The sequence below is a fragment of the Schistocerca americana genome, chromosome X (assembly GCF_021461395.2).
Source record: "Schistocerca americana isolate TAMUIC-IGC-003095 chromosome X, iqSchAmer2.1, whole genome shotgun sequence".
NCBI classification, from domain to species: Eukaryota; Metazoa; Arthropoda; class Insecta; order Orthoptera; family Acrididae; genus Schistocerca; species Schistocerca americana.
Genome location: NC_060130.1, coordinates 523,929,307 through 523,947,024, shown reverse-complemented (window position 1 = coordinate 523,947,024; position 17,718 = coordinate 523,929,307). Strand labels below are relative to the sequence as shown.

At 42.9% G+C, this 17,718-nt stretch overlaps 1 protein-coding gene across 1 annotated transcript in view; it reads right to left on the bottom strand.

Moving 5' to 3' along the window:
- Nucleotides 1–3,019: 3,019 nt before the first annotated feature.
- The window catches only part of LOC124556593 (leucine-rich repeat extensin-like protein 5), a 60,220-nt gene continuing 45,521 nt past the window's right edge, over nucleotides 3,020–17,718 (bottom strand). The window contains exons 4-5 of the mRNA XM_047130559.1: nucleotides 17,025–17,131; nucleotides 3,020–3,216 (exon numbers count right to left, since the gene is read on the bottom strand). Coding sequence (XP_046986515.1) covers nucleotides 3,121–3,216; nucleotides 17,025–17,131 — 203 coding nt within the window. The 3' untranslated portion in view covers nucleotides 3,020–3,120. The remainder of the gene's footprint in view (nucleotides 3,217–17,024; nucleotides 17,132–17,718) is intronic.

Sequence of the window (17,718 nt, the reverse complement as noted above, 5' to 3'; positions counted from 1 at the left end):
TTAATTTTTTGTGGGTCTGTCATTTGTATTTTTTCGTGTGCGATAGACTTGGTTAAACGCAGCAGTAGATTGTAAAATTGGTGTTACAGTAAATGCCCCAACAAGTAAATTTACTAGCTGGTCTTCGTAGCTCACCAAAGGGAGGCCCATTACTAGGCTTCGAACAGCAAGTAAATCAATTTTTCGTCGCGCTACGACTGATTATATGTTTTTGATAAAATATTGTGATTCGCCAGTAAAGCTGTGAAAATCCATTGTCAGAGAATTTTTCAACGTTTTCTTAATAGCCACTGTGAAATCTAATACGTTAAGAAAGACAGAACACTACAGTTTCAGAAGGTCATATCCTAACCGGAGAAACTAAAGAGCTGTTTCCTGCAAGAAGTTACCACCTTTATAAGGTCACATACATGTCTGCTTAACTCATAACGAACAGCATATACTGTATCTTTGTTTAAGGGATGAGGATTTTTGTTCCTGTACTCGTGTGTGACTGATTTTATGTGCAATATAATCGGTGTGTACAGGAATCACTTTTATCATTCTTCCCTCGGTTTGGTGATGCTGCTTCTTGTGTGGTAGTTTTCCAGAAGACGAAGATGTCTGGTGCTGACTGTTCCAGTTGTTTCCATTTAGTGATAGTTGGTGAGTGATGTACTTGCTTCAGTAGTTCCACGAGTGACACATATATTGTATATAATTAAGTTATTTGATGTGTTCTTTGGGAAATATAGCAAAAGCTATACTGATCGTTCCCAGATACAGATCTTGCAGCTCTGATTGTTTAATTGGTAGATACCATTATGTCTGAATTCTGGTGCTTGCTACTGTACCCAACCGCTAGTTTTTTAAGCTGACAGCACGTTATACACTTACAACATACACGCAGCACCAAGGGGGAGTTGTACCATGTAGAAGACAGTTGACAGGCGTGTTTCTACATGTGAAAGATGATGTGTCTTCAAATTTCGCGTCAGTCGTATAAGAGTGGAGGCAGCAGGTTTGCTTTAAGTACACGCTGTAATGGTCGTGAGCGCTAGTTACGTTTGAGATAGGGCGTGGTGAGCTGATGATAGTCAACAATGCCTTTAAGGCGACAAAGAAGCCATTATCAGCACTAGACTGAGTTTGAACGAGGTCTTATAATAGGGCTATGAGAAGCTGGATGCTCCTGCTGCGATACTGTAGAAAGGCTTGGCAGGATTGTAGCCACTGCATATGACTGCTGGCAGCGATAGTCACGAGAATATACGGTTGCAAGAGTATGGCGCACTTACCGGCCACGTGGCACTACCGAGAAAGAAGACTGCGCACGTTCCACTCACCCCAAACATGTGCCATTTACGGTTTCAGTGGAGTCAAGCTATAGCTCATTGGAGGGCATGGTGGAAATCTGTTGTGTCTTCTGATGAAAGCTGGTTTTGCCTCGGTGCCAGTGATAGCAGAGTGCTGGTGAGAAGGAATCCAGTTGAGGATCTGTAAGCAAACTGTCTGCGTGCTAGATTCGCTGGACCTACACCTGGAGTTATGGTCGGAGGTACGATTTCGTATGACAGCAGGAGCACTCTTGTGGTTACTCCACGCAACCTGACTGCAAATTTGTATGTCAGTCTGGTGATTCGACCGGTTGTGCTGCCATTCACAAACAGCATTACAGGGAGTGTTTTCCAACAGCGTAAAGCTCGCCCACATAACGCTATTGTAACCCAACATGCCCTAATGAGTGTCGACGTGTTGACTTGTCCCGCTCTATGACCAGATCTGTCTCCAATCGAGCACATACGGAACATCATCGGACAATTCCAGCGTCATCCACAAATAACATTAACCGTCAGAACTGTCAGTGTATTGACTGACGAAGTGTAACAGGCAGGGAACTACATCCCGCAAACTGACATCCAGCGCCTGTAGAAAACAATACAAGCACGTTTGCATGCTTGCATTCAACAATTTGGTGGTTACACCGTTATTAATCTATCAGCATTTCACATTAGTTTTGGTGTCGCAATATTCTTCTGTAAGTGTATCTTACTGTTTCCGCTTTTCTCGTACGTTGAAGAGTATTTTGTTTGTGGCTTTTTTTTTCGCTGTTCTGGCTGCTGTGTATAACGTACTGTCAAGATAGTCTTGATCGTTTTGAGCTCCCCAGCTGTTTGGCAGTAATATTAATGCTTAATGAAAGTCATCACATATTTATTACTTCTCATTTATTGCGTCACGACCGGGTTTCTTTCGAACATCACAAGTTTGGCAGTAGTGAGAATAAGCAGTTAGGCTGAATGCTGTACTATCTTCACGAACTGAATAGGCAAATCGCACTGCCAACAGTCTCAAAATCATCAACTAGTTGTGCAAGGAGCACCACCGTGCCTCTCCGAAACAAATATTTGTTTTAATGATTTCTTCTATCAGATTCCTTAAATGTTTTAAATTTTTCAGTTTACTTGGGCCAAAAATATACGTTAAGTAAGAGTTGTCATTTTGTACAGTGAAAGTCATATTCAGCTTTTTCAAGTTTAGGACCTTACTTACACATCACTATCGGCTTACACAGTATGTTGTGAGTAAAAGTCAACAACAGTTATTGAAATTATAATTATTTAATTTTTTGATGATCATTAAGTACCCCCAGCAGGGTAGTACACTTAACTGAAAACTCAATGTTGCTAAGACTGAGTTAAAAGAAATTTTCAGGTTCTACAGCCTACTTACACATCAATACCTCTTTCAAAAGTATGTTAGTACAAGTCTATAGGAATTAACTAACTCTGTTTTGTAACTTCCTCTGGGGGGCGGAGGGGAGATAAAGTAACCTCCATACCCCCTTGGTAATGTGCCTAATGGAAAATGCCTTGATACTGCTAGGGTTAGTATGAGATCTGTTTACTTTTGACCATATATACTACATCGATAAATTGAAAGCATATAAGGTAACTCAAGCCTCAGTTGATCGCTTAGAGTGACTACAAATAGGAGGTGAAAGTACTTTATTTCTCACTACTACATGATAGGTTATACAAGACACTATTTCTGTATTATGATAGGCAATAAAATGTTTATATTTATGAATAATTGATAATAGTAAGGTATAAGATATTCAGCTGAGAATGAGGATAATTTTTATACAATCACGTATTCTACGTGATTCCTTTCACGTTCCATACACTCGAAGGGCAATTCGAAGGTGTAATCTGAATCATCCACGATCACGTACATCTGAAACAATGAAAGAAAATTGCAGCTAGACAAACAGGTAAATCAAGACGAGGAAATGAAATTAACGAGATGTTATGGGAATGGTTCATAAGTGCGCGGACAAACAAACTTAATTTTGTCTGGACCCATGTTGTAAATTGAGGCTCTGAAAGTCGCTATAGAGGTTGTGAATACGGAGTTCAAGATATCCACAGGCTGGCTGGACAGTTTCAAAATTAGACACCATCGTGTGGAATGAAGTGTGTGGGGGAAGCAAAGGATATGCAGGAAAGTGTAGTAAAGAATTGCAGACAATAATTCACGACCTAAATGCGGATTATGACCGGAAAGAAATATTCAGATACCGATGAAACGGAACTATTTTGTCGTACACTAACTTCAAAACCTCTAGCAATTCGAGGTGAAAAGAGAATCGGAGCAAAAAGGTTCAAGGAAAGACTCGTTATACTGCTGTGTGGAAACTGGTCAAGTAGCAAAGCCACTAGCGATTGGAAAGGTGGCAAAACTTAGTTGTGACAAAAACAGACGTCAGTAAGCTTCCAGGCGAAGCAACAAAAAGGCGTGCATAGTAAGTGGTCTTACGGAAGCGTCGCTGGGCTCCTTCAGCGCGAAAATGAGAAAAGGAAATCGAAAAGTTCACATTTACCTAGACAGTGCAACTTGCCACCCAAAAGTTACGTTTACAAACGTGAAATTGGCTTTGTTTCGGCCAGCTTCAACGAGCCTATCACGGCCCATGGTCTATTGTGTTATTTACACATTCAAGTATCATTTTGGCCGATTACTGATGCAGCGCCTTATTCTTAGTGTTGAAGAAGCCGAAAGTGCATTTTTTATTGCACGGTCTGTCCTGGATGCGGTAAACTGAATTAATTTGTCAAAAACGTAAATAAAGCCGAAACAGTAAATAAGTGTATCAACGAAGCTGGGTCTGGAGGTGATGAATAAGACGCTTCTGTACTCTTTCGAAGCTCAAGGAAATGCAACAGCAATTGCTGTATTAACTCAAATGAAAAGCATTTCACTTATTCCAGGCGACTACATCCGAAGGGATGACTTTCTTTCTGTCAACTCACTCCACTTTTACAAGTACTTGACCAACAGATTTGATAGAAATCCGCAACACAGAAGATGAGACGGAGACGAAGGTAGAGTAAAAGGACGAAGAATAAGAATTAGAAGAGCAAAATAACGTAGCTAGAAAAATTAATGCGCCAGAAGAAACAATTGCACGGATAAAGGATGTTATTAGATTTTCAACATATGAAAATTGTCCCAACCTGTTGGAACTATTGTATAGCGCAAAAAATAAATAGAGAAAACAATTTAAACATGTAATTTAACAGCTTTCTCTCCTTGGCATGTGGCGAAAAAAGTGAAATGTAAATAAAATAAACACAGGAATTATATGTGTGAACAACAACATACAAATGTCAATTTACAACAAAATTCGGACATGCCGTATTTATGTATCAGCCAGTGTAAAAGCCTAGTGTTCTATTTTACAGTAGACTATATATTAAGTGAACATCGACGGTACATGAGTAAAGGTAAGTAAATACGTGCATAGTTACAAATTCATATTTTGTGCATGGTACTTGACAAATGTTATGTAGCCTAGAATGTTTTATGTAATGTGGATATTTGTCCAATTTGGAAAATTATATTAGTCGCGTGCGATCCCATTTTGAACAAGTTTTACTGTACAATGTCTGTCATCTCTAGGTATGTTGGCTGAGACATTCTTACCAAGCAAAATGAAAATAGGTACCGAAAGTAACAACTAATTTATATATTTTTGGAATATATTGTTTATCAGTACCGGATGTGCATGGTTCATAATATGGTCGGTATTTCTACAAGCCTAATGTATTTATATGCGTACCTGTAGCTTGCTCCTGTATGAATTTTTATTCTCTCAGCAATGTATCATGTGATGCAATAATACCACGTGCCGAAAGTCGTCGATGAAATTAGGCAATAAAACCGAAAACGACGCCTCATTCCTCCTCATGCAAATCAGTATGTTAAACAACTGAATATCTTATGGAGAAAAATATAGAACTAATATATCATTGGCAGTATTCAGTTGACTTGCCGCCTAACGAGTTTTTGTTCCTTAATGGTAAAAAATCTGCTTGGATAACGCTTTTCATCTCAAGAAGTTTGAGTCCTTCCAAAGACAAGTTTTTGAGGTTGAACATCAGAGTTGAAAAATGTTTCCCGAACTGGTTCGATCGCATTCAAAAGTAAATAGATTTTAAAGGTAAAAATTTGAAAACAATAATATTCCCACCAAGAAAGGTTTTTCTTTCATTACTTGAATTGAGGTCCTCATACAACGCAGGTTGTTTGAGAAAGATACATCCGAAATCGTAAAACTCTATCCTATACAGAATGAAAACAAAAACTCAGGGTGAATTTTAACTTATGTGTAGTTTTTTAAGGTTTTTAATCGAAATAACCATTCGATTTTACAATAGTATTTTTTAAATTCATGCACATGTAACCCTGGTACCATCAGCAGATACGTTTAGAATTAAATTATCGTTCACCTTTCGCAACTGTTCGATATGCTGTTCACCGAACGAACGACTAACATACAGACGATTGTCAGATTCGTCCCATACTTTTGAAAGAATGGCTGGTTGATGCATTCAATGTATGCGGGTAACAGTTCACTCAAATACGTTGGAAGGGTAGGCACATACACGGAGATTTTCACAAACCTTCACAAAAAAGTAGAATCGCATACTGTGAGATGAGGTGACCTCTGCAACAACATCTTCCAGCCTACAACTGGCCTCAAGGTAAACGTTTCTCTTCGATGCGTAACTTAAAATGTACCCCACATATCTGGTTCCTGTATAACTGAAGATGTAGTCTTGTGGCATTTGATTAGTATGTTTGAAACACGATGTATACTACATAGTGACTAATGTAGACTGACTAACGTGTTTCTGACGATGGAACTGCCAGATAATACGGTCGCAAATCGATATTGTGAGGGAGACCAATCACAAAGTAACGTTAACTGCGAACAAGTTTTTGCATGTTGTGTAGTTACCTACAAGCCGACAATGACCTCCAGTGAAAAGGTGAATAAAGAAAGCTCGTCGCACAGTGAATCATTTTAAGAAAGTTGTGCATATACCATTAAGTGGTTCAGCGTGCTTCCGTGAAATACCACGATAAAGAATCACTATAGGTCGAGCTAAACGTCTTCAGTCGTAGGTCGACGAATATGTCGCAAACTTCCAGGTTAGGAGCGCCATGGTGTTGCATCACCCACTGAAACCTTACATGTATATTAATGCAGGAAAAAGTATAATCAACAGTGTAATTGTCTTATTTGTCAAGAAATGAAAGTCCAGTCCTCTGAACATTTACTAGAGTTATAATCTGCACAGACTCAATGAATAAATTTATTGTTCTGAAGGATATATTGTACTGAAATGGCAGGAACTAGTCACAAGTGTTGAAGGAATTTAATTCCCTAAACCATGGATGTCTTGAAGCATTTACTGATCATCTTCTGATTGAAATGCAACTTAAACATTTCATGTTCCTCGGTAGCTGCTAGGAGGCATTTTCACGAATGAGTTACGCCTCATTCACGTAAAAGTGTACTCTGTCCACTTTGCTGACAAGTCATGGGATACCTCATAACGTCGTGCCGGATCTACTCCTGCACTGCGTAGCGCAGCAAGTCGTTGTGGCATGGACTCAAACAAGTCACTGGAAGTCCCTTGTAGAATATTGGGCCGTGTTACCTCCATAGCCATTCATAACTACGGGAGTGTTGCCGGTGTAGAACTTTGTGAACGAACTGGCCTCTCGATTATGCCCCACAATGTTCAATGATATACATGTCGGGTGATTTTGGTGACCAAATCATTCGCTCACATTGTCCAGAATGTTCTGACATGGCGCACTGCATCGATTAAAAGTCCATCGTCGTTTTGGAACATAAAGTTCATGAGTGGCTCCCAATAGTCTCCTAGTAGACCACGGCTTTCCAGTCGTTTAGGGTCCAACTGATATGGTCACGAACTCACGAAAGGTGCAGCAGGCGATGTCGTGCTGTTAGCAAAGGCACTTGGGCCGGTCGTCTGCAGCCATTGCCCATTAATGCAAAATTTCGCCTCGCTGTTCTAACGAAAACGTTTGTCGTACATCCCATATTGATTTCTGTGGTTATTTCCACGAATTGTTGCTTGTCTGTTACCACTGACAACTCTACGCAAACGTCGCTGTTTTTGATCGTTAAGTGAAGGCCGTCGCCCACTGCGTTGTCCGTGATGAGAGGTAATGCCTAAAATTTAGTATTCTCGGCATATTGTTTCCACTGTAGATCTCTGAATATTGAATTTCCTAACGATTTCCGAAATGGAATGCCCCAAGCGTCTAGCTCCAACAAACATTACACGTTCAAAGTGCGTTAATTCCCGTTATATGGACATACTCAGGTCGGAAACATTTATTTATGTATCTCCTGAGTACAAACGACAGCACTGCCAATGCACTGCCCTTTTATATATTTTCTACGCGATACTAGCGCCATCTGTATATGTGCATATCGCTGTTCCTTGACTTTGTCACCTCATTGTATGTTCTACTGGAGTGACCAGAACTGTCAGTATATTTCTCAGTAGAGTGTGACTTTATTTGCATCACTGCCGACTTGTTGGTTATAAAGCGGTAACCATTAATAAAAAAGAATTGCTACTTATGAAGAACATAATAACGACGAAGTCCTAACACGTTGTAACTGATTGCTGTTATATTACTGTATTTCCTTTGTAATGTAAGCAGAAATCTGATCCTGTTATGTCGTCACTTCCTTCTTTTTTACCTCATATCAGCTCATTCCAATACGTCTCTTACCACCGAAATAGCTGTATCGTAAGTCATTCCAATGAAGTCGTCGAATGAATGTTGATGCAGGTAGTTCGCCTCACGGCGGGATAATGCTTTCCATCTGCTTTCTTTTAATGTATGCTCGGCTTGTTATGCTGGCGCATCATCGTAGTCAATCAGCTGTTCTTCCTAGTCATATACGATTGACATGCCATCGTAGAGTGTGCTGGCGTCAGGTTAACAGTTCAAGTTATAGGTAACTGGGCTCAAAAATGGCTGAAATGGCTCTGAGCACTGTGGGACTTAACTTCTGAGGTCATCAGTCCCCTAGAAGTTAGAACTACTTAAACCTAACTAACCTAAGGACATCACACACACCCATGCCCGAGGCAGGATTCGAGCCTGGGACCGTAGCGGTCGCGCGGGTCCAGAATGTAGCGCCTAGAACCGCTCGGCCTCATCGGCCGGCTATAGGCATGTTGGCTTTTCGTTAGGTAGCTGCTGCTAAAACGACGTAGCAGCAGGTCAGAGCTCGGCCGCTATTTCTATGTTGATCCCTCCCACGGCCGGCTACGCTCTGCGGCGCTGTCATTCGACTCCTCTCGAGACGGATTTCCGGACATCCACTCTTAGTATGTGTTTAACTGCCTCTTGTCCTAACAGCTACTCCACTGAAAACTGTTTCGAGAAGCACCATATTCTTTAATCTGAGTACATGAAACGTATTTGCAGTTATGTATGTGGACGCCGATCAACTGTATAATGGATTGGCGAGAATGAAAATTTGTGCCGGAGTGGTACTCGAATCCGGATTTCTCACTTATCGCGAGAGGTTGGCCTCATCGTTAGTCTATCCGAGCACGCCCCACGGTCAGACCCAAACTTCCATATGTCGTCAACCATGTGTCTACAACCTGTACCCGTACTCTCATTATGTATATTCCCGTGCAGGCGTGACATTTTATTTGAATGTCGCTTGCCCTGTGTCGGCCGATAAACAACGAAATTGCATTTCCCGTGCTATTTCGAATTGCGATACAATATTCCTCGCCGCCTGTACGGGAATGTACGTAATAGATGTACGAGTACAGGTTGCTGACACGTAGTTGACAACATATGGAAGTTGGTGTCTCGCCGTTAATCGTGCTCGGATATCCTAATGATTACGCGACCGCTTGCAATAAGAGGTAAATCGGGGTTCGAGTGCCAGCTCGGCACGCATTTTCATTGTCATCATTCCATTATACAGCTGATGGTTGCCCATATTCCCAATTGCAAATACTTTTCCTGTATTTCACAACGGTTGTAGTCGGCGCAGTACCTTCTCCTTTGGACATGCATGCATCTCCAAAGGAAGATTGCATCGTAATTCGGAATAACAAAAGGACTGAAACGTCATATTTAAGTTGAGTGGTGAAATCACTTCAAGGTTTGACAGTCTTGCAGATTTACGTTTAATAGAGCGATCATTTACGTCTACTAATTTCTTCATTTAGAAGCCACAAGGAAATTAAAACAATCTTCTACTACTATTAACGTGGAATGCTGGAGATTCACTTGTTGGGAAAATCGTCACGCCCCTGAAGAAAGAGATGGAAGGCCAAAAATAAATGTGATAAGGGTTAGTGGCGTAGAAAGAATGAAACTTACTTTTGATTCATTCACCGAAGTGGCGTGGTGCCGCGTCAAGTTTCACACGCGGCTTCGTCCGAAATTCGCGCACTATTAACGGTCCGGTCACACCGACACTGCTATTTTATCTCCTTAACAATCGAACACTGAGATTCGCCCAAAACTATAGGGTTGCTTGCAGTTAAACATTCGTTACGATAGCCAGTGTAGACGGAAAACTAATTACCGTTAGGGTGACAAACTTTATAGAAATAATGTTCAGTCTGAGCGCTGCAGGATTTGCGTTCGTACCAGTGTTAATGCCATGAGTTGCCGTTAGGAACGGTGCTGGTACGGCGACGAAGAGCTAAAACACAAACATCAGTGTGGAATACGGTTGTAAACATTCAACATGAGTCTGGACGCACTCAGGAGGACTTCACTGTTGAATCTACTTTACCAAAGCAATAGCAGTAATGATGCTGCTCTTCGCGAGTATCGACGCATTAAAGAAATACGAAGAGGTCCTCTTTCCCCATCGGGATTGAAGATTGTGGTTCGGAAGTTAGAATTAGCTGGCGATTTGGGAATTTGCTGCTGGTAGAAGCCCATGACCAACTGCTATACCAATTGTTGGAGTAGTTACTGCTGCCATGACTGATAATGCTGCACGCAATCTGCGATCTTCAAGCTGTGCACGAGTTGTGTCACGACAGCTGAACATTCCGTGGTTCACCATTGGGAAAGTGCTGCGAATAATAGTGAAACGGTATCTCGTGTGGGGTTCCAGGCTGTCGCGGGTACTGATGATCGTCATATTGAGCAGCATTTGTAACATCGTACGTAAACATGATATGCAATTAACAAATCCTACCCTCTCACGTAGAAATTAAAATGTGTTTCGTTCAATGGCTTATCATTTATTTCTCTTCCGCGTGTCCTTGAGAATGTTTCCAAAAAGCTTCATTGTCCTACGTTCACTCGGTTTTCATGAGGGCCCTCACCAGGAGGAAACAACCCTGTATATTTACCGCCTATGCCCGAACTGTTGTATTTCCTGATGAAAGCTGGTTCTGGCTTGGTGCCAGTGATGGCCGTGTGTTGGTTTGAAGGAGGCCAGTTGAGGGCCTGCAACCAACATGTATGTGTGCTAGACACACTAGACCTACACCTGGAGTTATGGACTGGGATGCTGTTTGGTATCACATAGGGAGCACTCTCGTGGTTATCCCAGGCGCCCAGACTGTAAATATGTACGTCAGTCTGGTGATTCGTCCTGTTGCGCTGCCATTCATGAACAGCACACGAGGGGGTGTTTTCCAACAGTATACCGCTCGGTCACATAACGCTGTTGTAACCCAACGTGCTCTACAGAATGCGGCTGCTCGATCACCAGATACGTCATCAGTCGAACACATATGGGACACCATCGGACGACAGCTCCAGTGTCATCCACAAACAGCATTAACCGCCCCTGTGTTGACCGACCGAGTGCCACATACAGGGAACCCCATCCCACAAATAGACATACTGCATCTGTAGAACACAATACGCGCACGTTTGCATGCTTGCATTCAATATTCTGGCGGTTATACCATTTATTAACGTATCAGCATTTCACATTTTCTGTGTTGTATCTCGCGTTTACACTAATGTGAAATATTGCAATGTTAATCACTTAAATATGCCACCGAGACTAATGTATTTCCAAAAATTCATTGGTGTATATTAATTATATTTTGGTGTTGGGCTTTTTGAAAAATGGCTGTAAGCACTATGGGACTTGGCATCTGAGGTCATCAGTCCCCTAGACTTAAAACTACTTAAACGTAATTAACTTAACGACATCACACACATACATGCCCAAGGCAGGATTCGAATCTGCGACCGTAGCAGTCGCGCGGCGCCAGACTGAAGCACCTAGAACCACTCGACCACAACGGCCGGCGTTGAGCTTTCTTTTCGTCAGTTTATTTACGAGTCTTGTAGTGACGTCGCACAGAACTATTGCTTGTCATATATGATTCTGCCCACATTTTAAGCATACTTACTATTAATCACAGTTAAGTTTACGCAGCATCCAGTTTTTAAACATTGCAGTGTGCTAGATGTCAAGCGTGTGTCTTTGGCTATGGTTCAAATGGCTCTGAGCACTATGGGACTCAACTGCTGAGGTCATTAGTCCCCTTTGGCTATGGGTCAGTCGAAATTACACTAATACCAATGATCATACCATGACTGTCCTGTAATTACTAAACAAGACTTAGAGCAATCTCTCATATAGCAATAACATTGCACGGTTTATATTGCTTAGACATTATAGTTAGGCTTCATTCAACCTGGGGATGCTACCTGGCTGTAACTGGAGTCATCCACGCAAGTTTCAAGAGCATGATTGTTGGGAGAGGAGAGTGGAGGATGGCAAGCTTGTTTCTGATTAGTCTAGAGAGAAAGGGGAGGGAGTGCCATTTGTGCCACCATAATTGTCGCTCGCGTCGGAGGCGTTCATTTCAACTGAAGGCATTGAAATATCAGTGAAACTACACATCGTATCAAAGAAGGTCAGAATTCCAATTTGTCTGTCTCTGAGGAGGACACCCAACGATACCAGAGTCGACATCTCACCCAACACAGTGCGCGGGTATCCAGGGAAACTTTGAAATCTTTAGTGGGAACCCATGTTTTTTATTGCAGATCACGATTCTACAGCAAACTCTAAATACTTTTTGTCCGAAGCATTTTCTTTGTTTCGCCATATATGGCACTGTAATTAGAGGAATAGAAATGAGTGCACAGTCGTAATTTATGACATGCTACTCAATGGCTCTTGAACATCCAGTGGCACGTGTGACCCCACTTTAATGCTGCGGGGGTAGGACAGGCCAGTCTTTCATAACTGCTAATTGGAAACCCCATACGCAAAGTTGTATTCCTCCGATATATCGAACAGGGGACTGCTCGACACGCCACTGTGCCCGTGGCTCGAGGCGAACGCTATTCTACTTTGTCAATTAGAGTATGTGTTCAATACACTTAGGTATCCGCTTTTCAAATGACATAGGACAACAGTACCATATCTGCGGGAATGTCAGCACATACGTTTCTGATGCGGGCGACCATGTCTGCAAGATCTTTTGGTACTTGCTAGCACGCTTTATCTTTTAAATATCTCCAGCCACCTCTGGCGTAGCACCGACCAGTGTAAGCATGGCGTAATACCTCCCGTGCGTCAACTGCGTAATGCGCTAGGCAACCGTAATCATATTCTTTGTCTAACGGCCAGCGCAACATCCAGCAGCAGAACCGATACTTCCTATCCCAAAAACGTTCGATATCTACGTCGATTCAACGTGCTGTCAATAAAATACGGACGGACCAATGCGTTTGTTCCTCTCGACGACACACCATACGTTAACCGATCAAGGGCGTTGATGGTCAGCTTGCCGTAACCAGTGGGGATCGTCTACACTACGGTAATGTATGTCATGTCGGTTAACGCTGCCAAGGGTTTGTGAATGTAGACTCATCGGAAAACCATACCTCGACGAGGAACGTGGGGGTCGTGCGCATTTGCTGACGCGCCTATTCACATAACACTGCCCGGTTACTGAAATAGGCCCCATGGTGTTCTCCAAGCAATGACACGTGGTATGGATATTATTTATGACGATGTAGTATTGTGACAATGTTACCTACGGACATACAGGAATCGTAGTATAATTGGCGGGCTCTTACCCATGGGTTGTGGTGCACTACCGCTAGTGTAGCTATTTCATTAGCACCTCCTGTATCACGTGGCTTCGTTTCCTTTTTCCGGTCTGTGCGCTGCAATCAGACATAAAGGCGTCCACAGCCTTGTAAAAGAACGAATGACAGCGAGCTTTCTCAGGGAAACGCTTGGCATACAAGGCAACATCAGCCTCAACATTCCTCCTACTTCCTCTGTAAATAAGGATCATATCAGTCTTTCCTTCTGTGGTTGCAACATTCATCATTCACTTGCACATCTGTTGTCCGAATTGTAGGTAGGTGTGCAGGCAATAAACAATGCGCAAGTATTGTAATGTTTAGAGTCGCTATCTGTTCTACGTCTGCACGATACCTGAGCAACGGTCACAGTGTACTGACTCTTATTATACATCGTAGTTCGCTACACGGCCACTGTGGCGCTTCGAGTAGTCCCCTGTCCGACATGTCGGAGGAATACAGCGTTGCGATTGCGGTTTCCGATTAGAAGTTACGAAACATTGGCCTGTCCTACCCTCGCAGAATGGAGGTGGGGTGCCACGTGCCACTGGATATTGAAGGGTCATTGCAGAGTATGTCGTAAATTACGATTGTGTACCCATTTTTACTCCTTCGATCACAGCGTCATCTGTGGCGAAACGAAAAAAATACTTCGGACAAAACGTATGTAGACTTTGCCGAAGAATCGTAATCTGCAATAAAAAGCGGGGGGTACCATCAAAGATTTTAAAATTGCCCCCGCCACCCAGGCACGGTGTGGGGTCGAGTTTGGTTTCGTTGGATGTCCCCTTCCAATACAACAGATTGGAATTATAACGCTTCTGGATCTGATATGTATTTTTCGAGATATTTCAATGTCTTCCGTGAAAATGAACATCCTGTATTGTTTAAGTAGTGTCAATTTCTCTACCATGCCTAGGAAACGGTCTGGCGTAGTCTTTGGCAGACATGTGGTTCTCTCTAGTTTACGACCTGGCGGCTGGGATCACATGATGAATACCGTACCCTATCGTCGATATCGAACAAGTACAGGGGAGTAGTTCATCGTAATGTAGGTGTGTGTTTCTAGCAGTCTTTTGATATTTCTACCGATGTGTTGTGATCCGTTTGCCATTATTAGTGCAGAACGAGAGAGCCCTTGGCCGGAACTGATATAGCAGCACGGGCATCCAACTGGCCCAGTTCGAGGACTTAACTGATAAACCACTTGTCCCTCCGACGTATGTTGTAGTTCGGTGCAAATTCTTGCTTTGCCTTCCACGCTTGTGGTGTGTAGGGCGTCTTCGTTCTGGACTGTATTCTCGTTGTTCTCTACGCAGTTTCTTCGTCGCTACCTAAACAGTAAGCAGATGCGGCCGTCGTGTGGTGACGCTGCTCGGCAGTTTGCAGCACAGTCTGTATACCTTGCTGTTGCGGGACCGTCCAACACGTTCTTAGGTGCAGGTGGTCACTTTCAAACGGTCTCGAAGCTGAGGAACTTCTGCCATGTCATAAAGTGGTGTGACAGGAAAATCATATGGCAGTTGCAGAGCCAGCCGAATGGCACGACTCTGCACGGTCTGAAGCGTTTTCAGGTGTGTGTCGGCAGCGAATACCTAATGACGAAAGCGTACCCAAGGATAGGACAGAGCAGAGCCTTGTACAGCGTAACGCCCAGCCGCGAGGAAAGCCTCGAGTTCGAAATCAGTAAGGGGTAGAGTTTGGTGAGTCTGGTCCTGGGTTTTTTCTTCACCACCTGAACGTGTGGGAGCCAAGTAAGGCGGCGGTCGATGGTGACGCCGAGATATTGTGCCGTAAGACGCCATGGGACGGCACATCCACCAACGAGGATAGGTGACACGCGTGCAAAATGGTTCAAATGGCTCTGAGCACTATGAGACTCAACTTCTGAGGTCATTAGTCCCCTAGAACTTAGAACTAGTTAAACCTAACTAACTTAAGGACATCACACACATCCATGCCCGAGGCAGGATTCGAACCTGCGACCGTAGCGGTCTCGCGGTTCCAGACTGCAGCGCCTAGAACCGCACGGCTACTTCGGCCGGCGACAAGCGTGCAGGGATGATGCGCCTGGCCACCAACAGGAACGGCGTTTTTGCGCCGTTGAACTGGAGACATCATTGACGCCCCATGCTGCAAGTGTGTCGACAGCGAATTGCAATCTACGGCGCAGTACATGGCCGTTCAGACTTCTGCTGTAGAGCGTCGTATCGTCTGCGTAAAGAGTGAGCTGTACGAGATCGACCTTCGGTGCGTCTGAGGTGTACGAGTACAGAGCCCTGCGGCATGCCTGCAGTAATTAGACGAACGGTGGGCAAGATATTTGCAGCTCCCACGCTAAATGTCCATCCCTCGGCGTAGACATTGATGAGGTGAACGTGTGACGCTGGTATCCCAAGTTGAAGAAGTTTGAACAAGAGCCCACGGTACCCAAACTCACGTTTTCATTTTCCACTAGTATGTGAGATTTGATTAATCGATTCCCAGTGGACGAACTACGAGAAAAGATTAGACGGTACTAGGAACGAGACGTTATTGAGTATTAGATGTAAATGAGCATTTTTTTAAAGAATGTGAGACAATATGTATATTAATCAATAGGATGCTAGTAGTAGCATCTAAAGCACAGCAGTAATGGACAGCACGGAACATACTGAATGAACAAAAGGAGCAAATAATGCTGACATCTGGAAAATTGTGCAACATAGGAGATACACTCATTACGCAAACGTAAATACTGTTCGAACTAGATGATACTGACAAGAACGTACCCCGCCTCCGATCCCTAAGTCACTGTAAAAATGTAGGCATTTTACCGGACGATGCAACGGAACCCAAGGCATGTCGTACAAGAACAGTGGTAGGTAAAGGCTATGAGATGAGATACACAACTTTTTCTCTTTACGAAAGGTGTTGCCGCAAATGAAAACCATTATCCGCAACGATAACTGCAGGTATGACGAGTATGAAAGGTAATTTAGTACGAAAATATACGTGACATCATTCTACATATCATGATATACACGAATAACCGATTGATTTGTAGATGGTCGTGAACATTAATCAAGATCTTTGAAATTTAATCTCAAGAATGAAAAACATAGCATGGAAGCTAAATGTGGTGGAGGGGGTCGAAGGGAAAAGTAATTATAGTGAGGAACCAGGTGCTGGGGAAAAAGAACAGTAACACAATTATATAAAAGTTATAATTTGCTGCCTGACAATCACTAGGTCCGATAAAATGACATCCTTAACTCAGCCACATTCTGTTCTCGCACGGAGAGACGGCCACTGAAAACATGAAAGTATTTGGATGCGAAGTTGCACAGCTACCTTACATTTAGTACTGCAGTTTGCAAATTACGTGATCGAAATACCTGAAGAACTTCTCTTTCGTTGTAGGTGCAATGTGATGGGCATAGTTTGGTAAAGAGTAGTTGAAGCATTACCTCGGAAACTGTGGATAACTGCTTAAAGAATGCCGACATAGTTCTAAAAAATTTCCAAAACCCGCGTGACAATCGATACCCCAACCAAGACGGCGTTTGTGAGTGTATCAACGTTGTGACATCTATAGTGCTGTTACTTACATCATGTGTATCGCTCTCGAACAATGGTATGGAATCGTCATATTCCACAATCAGGTCTTCGTCAGATCCCTGTGCCAATACCACATCAGCACTGCCTGCATTTTCACCTGAAAAGAGAAACAGAGACAATGTTCCAATAAAGAAACATTCTGCAAGTTCAGTCCGTTCTTTACATAAGCTGTAATCTATAAACTAACGCACATCTGACTTGGAGCTGCTAGTATGGATTGGACTATTAAAAGATAAGATCCGTGAAGTTGGTTTGCGATTTTTGATAGGTGCTTTGGTTGTACACATGTTGGAACAAAAGGGATAGGATTCGTTGCATCTTTTACAGGTGAGAAGAGATTTCAGATTAGAACAGTCTTTGTGAAGTTGTCAGTGTGGACAGGTGGGAAGGACAGAGGGTTCTTACATTTACTGGTGAAGTGATCACTATACAGTAGGCAATGGGGGCGTCGGATGGATTAGGACTGGCGAATCCTAGTTCAGTTGCATAGCGTTTGAAGTATAGGAAGACTACGCTATGGATTAGTATGGATTAGGTGGCCAGTGGTGTCTGCTGATTCGGTGAAAGGACTAAATAAGCAGGGCTGTGGTTCTCATGAGTGCAAAATGATGCAAATTTCAAGGTAGGGATTGGAATTTAATTCCCACACAACCTTTCTACGGCGATCTCAGGGTCTACCTAACT